Source organism: Homalodisca vitripennis, chromosome X (genome assembly GCF_021130785.1).
Source record: "Homalodisca vitripennis isolate AUS2020 chromosome X, UT_GWSS_2.1, whole genome shotgun sequence".
Lineage (NCBI taxonomy): Eukaryota > Metazoa > Arthropoda > Insecta > Hemiptera > Cicadellidae > Homalodisca > Homalodisca vitripennis.
Window position 1 is genome coordinate 121,115,316 of NC_060215.1, and position 13,203 is coordinate 121,128,518.

Consider the following 13,203-nt stretch of genomic DNA (forward strand, 5'->3'; position numbering starts at 1 on the left):
AAAGGATAGCTGCCAACTGATGTTAATAAAAAGCAGAGATAGAGCAGACTTCCTAAATCCATTTTCATTCACAATAAAACCTAAACAGAATAATATATTGTCAATGATATATATATATATATATATATATATATATATATATATATATATATATATATATACCGACAACCAAGCCATTACTGAAATATATATTTCTTACTGTAAATAAACACAATGGTATATGATATATTACAATTGTGACATAGGATGGTGGTTTCTGTCAAAATGTTCTTATAAACCTTATGAATGTGTGAGTGTACTTAATAAGTATTTCAAACTAATTATTTGTGTGAAGCAATGTTTTTCATTTTTTGTAGTAATAATCAAGAACTTTATAAGCCTATGATTTATTCAAGAACAAATAGTCGAAAACAATCCATGCAATTTGCACAACCTAAAAATTCATTGTTTTAGTGTATCTCTATCAGAAGCATAACACTTTTATTACATCTACAATTTAAAATGCATAAGTTTCAGTTTTTATATGGTCACCTTATAGGATGTCAACCTGCTGTTTAATGAGAAAACTTCTTCACTAATATTGTGCTTTAATTAAAAACCAACGGACGTTAAATTATAATCTATGGTAATTCTACGACGTGTGGGTGTACTTTTTATTAATTTTTTATGCTAATTGGCGTAAAAAACATATAAGTCGTTTTTCATACTTGTTAATAAATTATTAACTAATACAACTGGTTGTGATTGTTTAGTTCATTGATAAGAAGTTTGTGGATGTAGCGTCTTCATTTATACCTGCTTTATTAATAATACAAACGAACATGAAAATTTAATAATACTAAGTCTGATTGATTTAGAAATTTCAACAAAACCGACTTAAATATGGCTTGAATCAAATTATACAAATTACTGGCAGTTACCCACGGCTTCGCACGCAATTTTGTAGGCTTTGCACGTGCATGAACACTGCTGGATTGATTGAATTATAATTACGTTATTGATGTTGGAGTTTGTCTTCATGCCATGGCTGATTTTCCCCGATCAAGACAAAACATTTTCCACTATGTGTGTGTGTGTGTGTGTGTGTGTGTGTGTGTGTTTGCGCGTGTCTGCATTAGAATTTTCTAGTTTAACAGGGGCTAAAATTAAGATCAAAATTGATAATATAAAATATTGATTAGTCTTAAGAAGAAACAAAACTATTTATCTTCTCTTGCGTGTATCATTTATTCTCTCAGCAGTTCTGCGACAGCTTATATGTCTGAGGAGTTTTATTTTATTATTAGTTTTCAAGAATTGTAAAATATATTCCAATTGCTTCACGCTTTCTTTCTTGGGAAATTAGATATACAAATATAATAATATTGATATTTTGTTGTAATTCATTGATTGTCAGGAGAAAATAAACGTTTCCATTTCATTTTAAATATATTATGGCATTGTTGAATTGGTTTCTTTGTAATGAAAAGACTGTTTCTGAGCTACTCCACTGTAGCTTTGTTCAAAGGTACATAAATATTGCTCCTATCAATTAATGTTATTGAATTAAAAGTATTTTCAATCGTACAACGACGTACCCAGCGACGGGGTCCAAAGGGTCCGGAACCCCCTCCCCCAATTTTAAAATTTTTTCAATTAATTTTTTGGTAAACGATTATTATTATTTAAATAACTCTGTATTACTGACATGTGCTGCTGAAAGATCGTTGTTAACAAAGAAACTGATAAAGAATTGTTTAAGGAACAAAATGTGGTCCTATTCTCTCTCTGTCCACTACTGGAAAATATCAGTTATCTGGACTCACCCCCTCACCGCCGCCTAAATATTTATATAACACCTATGGTCTAAACAAGTACAGTTACATATTACGTGACAAAACAAAGTTGATGGAATTATGATAGCTACAACATATTTAATTATTCTTTCCATACGGGTTGGATTGTGGTTCCGAATATATAGAAAACTGCAGTTGTAACCAGGGCCGTACTCTGATTTTTCGGGACCCGTCACGTCCCGCCACCGTGCACGGTCCCATCAAATAGACGTCCCTGAGGGCCCAGGTTCCGGTAAAATTGTCTCAATAAAACGGTCTGACTACGGGCCTCGTGGTAACTAAAAGTCACAGAAGTGCTAAAACAAGTCAATTTTATGGAGTGAAACGCTGTAAATTTCCTCAGTAATGCACTTTACTGCAGGTCGTTAAATAAATGTACAATAAACAAATCAAATCTTTACACTTTAAACAGCTGATGTGCAATATCTGTTTAATAATAAATTACTTTACTTATAATTTCAACATGGTGATTTATTACAATTAACCAATCCCCGTAACTTAAAAGTCCTTCAGTAATGTGTCAGAGGGAATGCTGAGCGACTGCCACATACAACATTAGTTGTCGTTGCTCACTGGCAACATGTCGCCCAATGGTTGGGCTTTTCTCGTAATATTATTTACCATTGGTTCATGTAAGTAAACCATTACACATCCCTATTGTACATTTTGTATATTTAAGGGAGATACAAAACAATTTATTAATTAAAATGAGATAAATTTATGTTCATAAATCTTTTTGTTTATGTTTTTCTACGTATAATCTACACAAAGGTACTCAATGTTTCAGTAAAGTGCAAGTAACATTTGATGATTCATTTAAGTAAATTAGGTTACTATATACTATTTTGAGTGATAAAGACAGTGATGAATAATTCAGCCGGAGTACAGAGCTAGAGTAACCATCACAGGTGGGTTTCATAGTAATATTTAGTTATGCATAGAATCGATTCATTGATAATCATTTTTAGTTTGATATTGAAGCTAGGCAGTATTTTACATGCTTCCACTGATCAAACCGTTAGTCTTGAAATTGAAAATTTGGGTGGGTTTTTGCCTCAAGTTAGCGAAAACTTTAGTTGTCATGTTTAAGTTTTTAAATGGCATTTTGAGTTAAAAAAACGGAGGATTTTCTTAAATTAATAAAATGTATTTAGTTGTACAATCCATCAGTATGATAGAAGTGCCTAATAATAATTTTTATAGATAGATGTGAGTAATTATAGAAGAATCCTGTTCAACATTTAAATATTTCGATCCAGTAATTTTGCTTTAATTTTAAGAAAAGTGTAATAAAATATAGGCCATACCTAGTAGCAAACGTGGTTCTTTTTGGTACGCGTGTTTATCATATTAATGAAATGAGATGAAACGCAGAAAGATACACATTTTTACTATATGGAAAACAAAACAAAAACTTATAAGTTAAATTCATTAAATTATATAATTTAATTACCTTAACTTAAGCATACGGAATCCATCCTATAACATAAAACAGTCAACTGAAATGCACTACTAATTTCCCAATACAATTTACATTTGAAAAGTAAGGAAGATCGTGGAGTTAGTATTGCCATTAATGTTGTTGCCTTTGATTGTTAAGGCTTTTTGAAGGACTGAAAATATTTTTGTTTTCATTTGTGTATTTCATTGTATTCGAAATTTTAAGTTTCCGGCTCGCTGTCAAAAGTTTCGTAAACTGTAAAATACCTTTACCACTTTCCTACTTTTTTTCTGCTATCTTTGTCTGCTTTTCAGCTATATTTGACTTTTTAATGTTCGAGGTCGAGTTCCAAAAATCTTACGGGATACATCCAACTTCAGCTATAGTCTTCGATGTACCCTTCCGAAACACTCCATCATCCACGACTCTTTAAATTGAGAAGCTCACCACTTCCTTCAGCCTGCAAGGTTGACGATGATATTCTTAGTGTATGACTTGTAACTGTCAGGGTTGTAACGCAACAACATTACCTGATAGTGTGACACCCAACTTGCTGAGTATTACACGTTCCGTTTCTGCAGCCGATAAACTATCTGTTACTTTTCATACAAGAAGAGCGCAATGCTTTATACATGTGGTGCATATCACAGGGATGTTTTTTTTTGTAATAGTACAACTATTTATCGATGAGTTCCTTTCCTTTCGTTAGGAGTACAACTAAAACGCCTTCATTGTTATGAACATCACTGGTACTCTAAGTAAATCGTCCCTTTTACACTCTTCCAAATGACAATTGATGAAGGAAATTAATTTTCTTTTATGACTATGCAGCTTTTAATGATTAAAAAACTTTCCCATAGTTAATAGATTCGAAATGTTTTAATTATTCAGATAGAAAAACAGATAAAATGTATTCATTAACAGTACTTAAGTATCATACTTTCTTCCAACCTTTACAAACTTTTCAAATTCCACTTCATACACACCTTGAGATTTTACCGAATGGACGAAACACGTGAGGTTTGAGATCTCTTAGTAATAAATACTAGATTTGCGAAGTTTACTTAGAAGGTTAATTGTAACAAATAACACTCACAAACGCCACTTTTATAAGTTAAAATAAAATGATTACTTGCCACGTTGCTGCCAAAATAGTGTAATAAGTTGTTTTTAGGTTAGAGTTGGCCACACATACTTGCAATTATGGTCAACTAATATTCCTGTTTGTTAATTTTTTCTCATTATACTGTATATTTTATACTGTATGTTGTAATTTTAAAGGAATAAATTTAATTATTTCATCATAATTAATGAACTTAAATGATATCTGGGGGTGGGCCTAATGGTTCCAATATTTTATGAAATCTTCTATGTTCTATGCCTGAGAAATTAATCATTAAACAAATATAAATAATTTCCCTTCACGTGGATGTCGATTCACACACCGCGGCCCCAATATCTTGGCTCGCCATTACAGCTGTAATAGGGATATTAGAAGACTAGAAGTCTAGAACATGAACACTGGACATATGTTATTGACGATGGAAGGTTTGAAAAGATAACAGTAATTTGGACATTTGCTATCGTTGTATGTAACAAAAGGTATAACACAACTTTTCGAGGTTTGGAAGAAAACAAAATCTTTACATTACTTTCTTCTGTCTGTTCTTTATTTTTGTATGTATTTCATAACCTCCCCCCCCCATGTGATGAATAGAATAGATTCCAATCCTCGAAACGTTCTGTTATACCTTTTGTAACAAATAACGATGGCAAATGTCAGAAATCTAGCTATACTGTCTAATTTAAATATCAAAAGCACCTATTTTTCTGCATTTAATTCTACTGAAGTGGGCACAATGTACTGATTTATGGCATTGTTTTGGATTTATTTAAATATTTAGATTTTTATTGGCGGCTGAAAGCTAGACCTGGGAATCGCTCGTCACATTACTTCAGGCTAAGGTAAAATAATTAATTACTTGGAATGCGAAACATACCGTGTTCGAATCCGGACCTCTAGGTCGAAAAGTTGAGGCGCTAACCTCTTAGGTAGTTCATGCCATTCGAGTTTAGTACATACGCGCGCTGCAGTAAGTGCATAATTAAACTTTTTATTTAAGATTTATTTAAACACAAGCATATATTGTTTGCATATGTAATTATTTATGACTTTCTATCATCTTATTTAACCGTCATAAAGTAATTATTGATTAAGGTACGTATTGTTCTTTTCATAGCGTTATGAGTTATTTTAACTCAATAGTTACCGCCATTTAATGTACATGGGAAAACAACATGGTGAAGTGTGTTCAGTAAAATAATCTTAGATAATTTTGGTTTAGGTTTTATTACAATATTGTGTCATACACATACGGGGGAAATTGTTAAAACACGTTATAATGTTAATGCTTTGGTAACTGTGATAACTATAAACCTTTGGAAACAACCAATGAGATTTTCTGTTTCATACCAAAATATTTGTCTATGTATATCCCATTCAAGTATAAATATGTTTACAACATTTTTACCGTTTTCAAAATTACTAATAATAGCCTAAATTTTTGGAATCTGATAAACCAGAAGTTATTTAAAAATCTGAAATAATTTTAGTTTTACCAATACAACGCCTATAAATTAGTAGGTAATTTAAGTATGTTAAAAGGCAATTTTATAAAGTACTAAGTAATGTTTTATATTTCTGGGCCTAGTGAAACACACATTTAGTAAAAATTGAGTAGCACTGTTTTACTGGCACATGAGGGGTTAGCTTTGAAATTCAAGTTTTGTGAAGGTTCAATAAGGAAACGAAAATCTTCTGAAATTTATAAATTTCAAACTTGCAATATATTTTTCAAATATAAAATATGCAATATAAAAGGTACAACGTTCTCACAGTTTGTCTTTTATTCAATTTTCACAATTCAAAACTTTCGCATTCTAATCTGATCTGGCAATTCTTCACTTTAAATTATCTTCAAAATTCAATTTTATTCTGTTACTAATTTCTTTACTTTACTTTAAATATCAACAATATTTGTACTATAAAATTCTTCTGTGTTAGAGAATATTAGATATTATTCAGTGTTAGAGAATTAAAGATATTCTTCAGTGTTAAATAATTAAATTGCTGAAAGCATCCGCAGGTTCGATGACGATTAGCAAGAAACAACTCTAAACACTTTCAAAGGCTTTATATCGTTACCACTACTACAGATCTGTGACGGGAGGTACGGCACGTCTACCTCACCCCACCTCTCAATTTCGTTTGAGCCTATTCCCAGGCCTAACTCCTTCCACCAGTAATCCAGTTACCCCAAAATTACTATTTAATACAATCGGTACAGAGTGATAAAAAAGTAAGAGGAATTTTACTAATCACCCTATAACTTACACAACAACATGTTACAAATGTTTTAGATTTCTTTGACTCCATTACAACAAATTAGTAAATTATTTTCCCTTTGTTCCCTATAGGAAAAACAGTAACTCCCTCCCAAAAATCTTCCCCTTATCAAAAAGTAAATAAACTTTAAACTTTCCAAAAAGGCTCACCTTTTAAAAATTCCAAAAGCCTCTGATTGTTGAAATTTCGTTATTCAAAATGAATTTGAAGTACCCAATACCATGTTTCAGCAAGTAAATACATGAGTGAGTAAGTCAGTGAATCAGACAGATAATTCAGACTTATATAATACTAAACTATTATAATTTTCAGGTGAATCAATCCGAGCCATATGCGAGACAGATGAATGTAAGACAGCTGGTAAGGCATTATTTATCCTCCGATTACACGATTATATTAAGCAGATTTTACCGTAAAACTGTGCTAATGTTTAAGGGACAGATCATGAACTACTGATTCTATTTTTATGAAAGATATTTTAGCAACCATTTCACTGACCCTTATGTTATATGTTCGTGTATACATTATATGTGTTATATAAGTATAAATAAAATGTATAGATGTATAATTATATAAGTATAAGGGTACTATAGAAAGAATTTTTAAGAGTAAAAAATAGATACAAGATTTCAAAAGCGTATTTATGCTGAAATACGTTATGTATCGTAAATGAGAAATAATTAACATATTATGGACTTTATTTCTATAGTATTAACTGTTAAACCCCCCAAACCATATTTGTCTTAGACCAAGAGCAATCTAGTTCCATTCTTAGAATTTTATATCGAGTTATCACAGGACAGACGACATGATTTTAAGAAGGTCTCGTGTCTTTAACAAGGATGTTATTTCGATGTTCAGTTGGCCTTGAAATGTTATCATAAAGCAAAAAAGAGCATGCAATTATCGACAGAGTGTTTTAAAGTTTTAATAATTAATACGTTTTAAAAGCTGGAGTAAGTATACCATGAGGAAAATACGCTTTTAAGCTATCATCACCTTTTCTATGCTCTTGAACTTGACTCACAAAGAAACGCCAGAAAAATAAATATTATATCGTGATCAAATAGTTACACAATTTTACGTACCACAAAAACTTATAAACTCTAACATGAACAAACATTCCCATTCATCACAAACATAGTTTATTAAAAGCAACAATAAACTAACATATATATATATATATATATATATATTATATATATATATATGTATATATATATATACATATATGTATATATAAAGTATATATATATATGTATTTACTATATATAATATGTCATATATAAAGTATATATATATATATATATATATATATATATATGTAAAAAATTATTATAACAAGCTTTACATTTCTTTTTGTCAGCCAATAGAATCCTGAAATTACATGGATCCGTCTGTCAGGCCCTGGCGATGACTTCTACAAATTTGCTTGCGGGAAATTCCTGGAATCTGCAGAAACTACGTGATTATTTGGTACGTCCAGTTTGTAAGCTAACCTTAAAAATTTGTATACACACTTTTGTATGTATATAATTGTATTATTTTTAAAATAAACTTTATTTAAAACTGTTAATCTAAACCCTTATTATGGCTATTGTTTTCATTAGATTTACATAAATTGTACACATTAATCACTTTAAACATCAATATAAGAAATTTAACTCATTTAAATCGGACTACGTAAGTCCAGTTGCATTTTGAAAAGGTCTACCGATAGGGTGAACATGGCCTTGTCAAGGTCTTAAAGCAAATATCACTTAGAATTAGATAACCGAATCATCAACCAACGACGTGTGGGGCTGTTCCTTGAATGCGCGACTGCTGAGCGACTACTTCCTTGCAAGTAGCCATTCGTGGCGGTTCGAAAATCATTTTCCGGTGACTTTATTTCACATGTTAAATCCTTTATTTTTATTTTAATATTGAGACATGTACTATTTTCCATAACAATGTTCAAGATCTGACATATAAAACATAAATTAAATTAACTAACAGTTGTAGACAAACAAGTAAAAAATTCAATTAATCACTAATTCTACAACCAAATATCAATATATATACAGCACATAATTTGTGGAAATTTATGGCATTTATAGCTAAAGCCTGTTTAGAGGTAATCATCGTTATTAATACAATATTTAGTGAGTGATTAAACAAAAATTATTATAATTTTAGTGCGGTCTAAGTCTAAAAATAAATTTATTCTATTACTTAAAAATATACATATCATTTATACTTTAACATATAAAGTAATAAGAATAAAATTACTCTTTTCCTGGTAATACTGTTTCAGTTCATTTTACCTTTAAAAATAACTATAATCCACAGTAAATCTCAAGACTAAATTATATAACATGTTGAAAAAGTGTATAATCATTGGTGTATGAGCAGTATTTGCTCAAAATCAGTCAACATCAAGCATAAATTTATTTTTACTTCAAAAGGAATATTTTTCTCTTAGGTGAAGTTTTTATTTTTGTAATTTCTGACAATTCACTAAAAACTCTAGGTTCTATAAAGTTAAAAGTTCTTGTAAAAAAGTGTATTCTATTGCTTAGAAACTGTATAGAGGTTGATATACCTCAGCCATAGATCATAAGTATTTTCGTTCTGGGGAAAATTTTCACTTTTATCATAAAACAATTTCAGAACTTTGAACAAGAATAGATAGTTTAAAATAAAATTTTCTCTTAAGAATAATGGGAATGAGGGCTTAAATTATTTTTAAATGAAATAAATGTCATAAAATAATTTTGTTGAAAATATATAAGATTTAAGGAGATTTCATATGTATTACCCTATAAGATCACTCCATATTCAACCCTGCTTTGTACCATGACAAAATACAGAATTTTCAAGATCTTTGTACTGCTCATGTTCTGTGGGAAATAGAAATATCTAAGTGTGCTGTTACGTTTTCTATTAATTTTGTTGAATGAATTTTGCAATTGACATAAGAATCAACATTGATTTCCTAATTATTTAACATCGTTAAAGTTTTCAACAATAGAACATTTATTTATTACACATGCATTTGCTCTACCAATGCACTCAGCTATTACACTTGTATTTTATGGGTTATAAACGTGTATTTATTTTCTGAGATTAAAATTTACATAATACTATCTACAACCGGTTTTGGTTTATTTATGTTATTCAACAGAACACAGATTATCTCATTTGTACAATGGAACAGAGATTAATTAATCAAGAAACGACGGGCATAGGATTAGTAGTGTTTAAATTTAATATTATATTTTGTTTCAAAAAGAGCACAAGATAATACTCTGCCACGACTGTAAACACAAGCTGAGGTTTACATTTTTAAAGTAGTTAAAAGCCTTTCACGATTATCTCGGAATTGTCACAAAGGTACGTGTAACATTAGGTGTAAATGAATGTTTATTTCCTTGTAGTGATAAGTTTAATCTACAAATTTAACAAAACTTCCTTACATCAAATGTATCTCATTATGTCATAGTACTAACTGTCGGAGGCATGTTTCAACATATCAATGAGAAATTTACATTTTGTCACGTTTTAAACATCTATAATATTTTGCTTGTTTATCTGACAATAAACATCTGATTATCCAGATATAAAAACACAAGCAATATTTTTATTGTAAATATCTTGTTAGTGTTATTATAATGGTTAAAACATGATTTCAGTCAAGTAACTTTTCGTTCATCCAAGTTGACGAAATAGTGGAAGATCAGTTGAAGGCTATCCTTTTCGAAGAGTCAACACCAGATGAACCTAACCCATACAAGACAATGAAACATTTGTTTTCCCTGTGTTTGGATGAAGGTAATCGTGTGTGCACTAAATTGCAATAAATACTTTGACAAGCTTGTATGCCTGTTTCGTTGATTTTATAACGGATGATTGAAGCATAGTAATCGTTTCCAGTTATAATGAAAAATATTTATGTATCATACTGGTGTATATATGGTTATAAACATTTAATAATACTTTAGGCCTAATATAACAAAGTACGATAACTTACGTATTATAAAACTGTAATTATTTATTCTACATAAATATATATATATATATATATATATATATATATATATATATATATATATAACTGTGTAACTGTGTTTATAATATTTACTGATAATTACTGCAATATTAAATATCAAATTTTCATTTCACTTAATATTGGCTTTAAAATAATATAAATATGAATGCATTTAACTTAATTACATTTACAACACAAATATGCTATCGAAAGGCCTCACAAAAATTAAAGTTTTTATGTATTGGTTTTGCGTGTTCATAGTAGCCAATACAACATCAATGCATTTAGTTTCCATTTCTTGTATTAGCCACAGCATAATTAAATCATTAAATTACATACAGTAAAACGTTTAATTTTCAATTATTAGTTAATAACTTCTGTAGGCTTCTACTCCTCCGCACTCATTATTTGTGTACAAATCTTGATAATTAAATTTTGTGTTACAGATTGTAATGTATAATAAAGGTATTTAAATTTTTATTTCATTTTGATTAAAGATTCCATAAATTTATAATAGCAAGAAAGTTTATCACTCATCGAACTGTTGGATTTGTTTACATTACCTCCCTCCATTTTTCCGTCTTTTAACTCAACAATATATAGATGGCATTCCTACCCATTATGGTCATCATTGATGATTTGGATCTCAATTCATCGAATTTTTGGAAGTTTTCGAAATCATAAGGATCTAGAATATCTAGGGGTTCTGTAATTTCTGCTAGTTAACCTCTCTTATGTTTATATTCAAAAATAGTAGGTTTTGATAAGTTTTCTTGGTATAATTGTCGATATTTAGTACTTGAATAATATCTAGTTCAAATTAAATACTTCTGAACCCTTTAAAGATTAAAAAATTATTATTTTATCTCAATTTCACAAGAATTTAAAATAAACAACGTTGAAATAAACTATACTATGTGAAATACTGTCAAATTCACTGCCTTTAGAATTGTTTAGTTAATTATAGATTGGTTTTTTTATCTGATAGTCAACAATTTTGATGTTTTACCAAATAAATATTCAAAGTATATTTCTTATTATACAATGATAAAATATCTCTTATAGCTTCATTGTATAATAATTATATCGAAATTTATTCATAAATATATTGATTATTTAGTTTCAATTTGTTATGTTGTTGTATCTATTAAATTATAAAACTTGTCCAATGTATACAATATTGTATTTATACAACAGAAAAACATATTAAAAATGACTGTAAAAAATTCAAAACTTAAATATAAATATATTATATGTCAAATAAATGCTATTATTATAATTAAGATAAAATTTAACTTACTAAGTAATTAATTACAAATAACTTGTTTATGTTGCAAACAGTCTGTTTGGTAAGTGTAGTATAAAATATATCTGTCTTTTTGTTAGAGTATTAGTGAGGTTTATAATTATATTGTTTTTTTTAGAACGGTGTTATGCATTAATTAATAACAAAATTACATTATATATATATATATATATATATATATATATATATATATATATATATATATATATATATATATATATATATATATATATATATACATTACATTATATATATATGTATATATATATATATATATATATATATATATACTAATAAAAGAATTAGCTAATACATAATTTAAATTCAGAATTTTCAACTATAAAAATAAAGAATAAAATGATAAATACTAATACAGTTGATTAAACAAATTTTTTATATCTTCGTATAATACAGATTTTATATTATTTCTGAATAAATGTTTTATTAATGACCTTTCCATCACTCGTATATCATAGCTAATGTATTATATAACACTATTTAATATTTAACTCTCGGTGCCTTAGACAAGATAGATGCCAGAGGAGTAAGTCCAGCGGTCTCTAGGCTGGAGGCTGCTGGAGGCTGGCCGGTGCTGGGAAACTGGAGGCACTTTGGCTGGAGCTTCCTGGACACCGAAATACGACTGAGAAACCTCTCTATCGGTGGCGGAAGTCTCTTCCAGATAAACGTATCCGTAGATCTAAAGAATGCCAGCAAACGTGTCATCCAGGTGTGATTTTGTGTATAGCTTAAAAGTTAGTGAATAGTATAAGAGAAGAAAATATGAGAAAATTCTTTCTATTTCATTTATTTTTCCTAAAATACAGTAAGAATAAATATATTATATTTTCAATAATTAAGCAATAATGGAATGGCCGCAGTGTTAGTAAATCACATCTTGTTTAAAAAAGCATTACGTGGTATGTTCATTTCCGTTTGAAAGCATTAGCTTTGAAGTACTTAAGCTATCAGGTGCAGATAAGTTGAAATTATTGTAGTGATATTTTACAGTTGAAAGCTTTAAAGTGATGGCAAATTTGGTATTTTTAATGTTTTTGCTACGATGTTTGTAGATTATACTATTGATCATAACCTTGAATTCTATCAAGTATTAAAATATAATTACAGCCTAACTATTAATTATATGAAACACGGGTCGATCCCAAATATCCTGTTATATCCAAA

At 29.2% G+C, this 13,203-nt stretch overlaps 1 protein-coding gene across 1 annotated transcript; it reads left to right on the forward strand.

The window, feature by feature from the left end:
- The first annotated feature begins 6,999 nt into the window (after nucleotides 1-6,999).
- Nucleotides 7,000-12,790, forward strand: LOC124368586 (endothelin-converting enzyme 1-like). The gene is made up of 3 exons (XM_046825829.1): nucleotides 7,000-7,042; nucleotides 10,357-10,495; nucleotides 12,543-12,790. The coding sequence occupies exons 1-3, from the start codon at nucleotides 7,025-7,027 to the stop codon at nucleotides 12,752-12,754; spliced, it is 369 nt and encodes a 122-aa protein (XP_046681785.1). The 5' UTR covers nucleotides 7,000-7,024; the 3' UTR covers nucleotides 12,755-12,790.
- Nucleotides 12,791-13,203: the final 413 nt, after the last annotated feature.

Bases quoted from the DNA above. Each gene is read 5' to 3' on its own strand.
- LOC124368586 (XM_046825829.1), top strand. The intron at 10,496-12,542 runs GTAATCGTGTGT...TCGGTGCCTTAG, and splicing joins TTCCCTGTGTTTGGATGAAG to ACAAGATAGATGCCAGAGGA.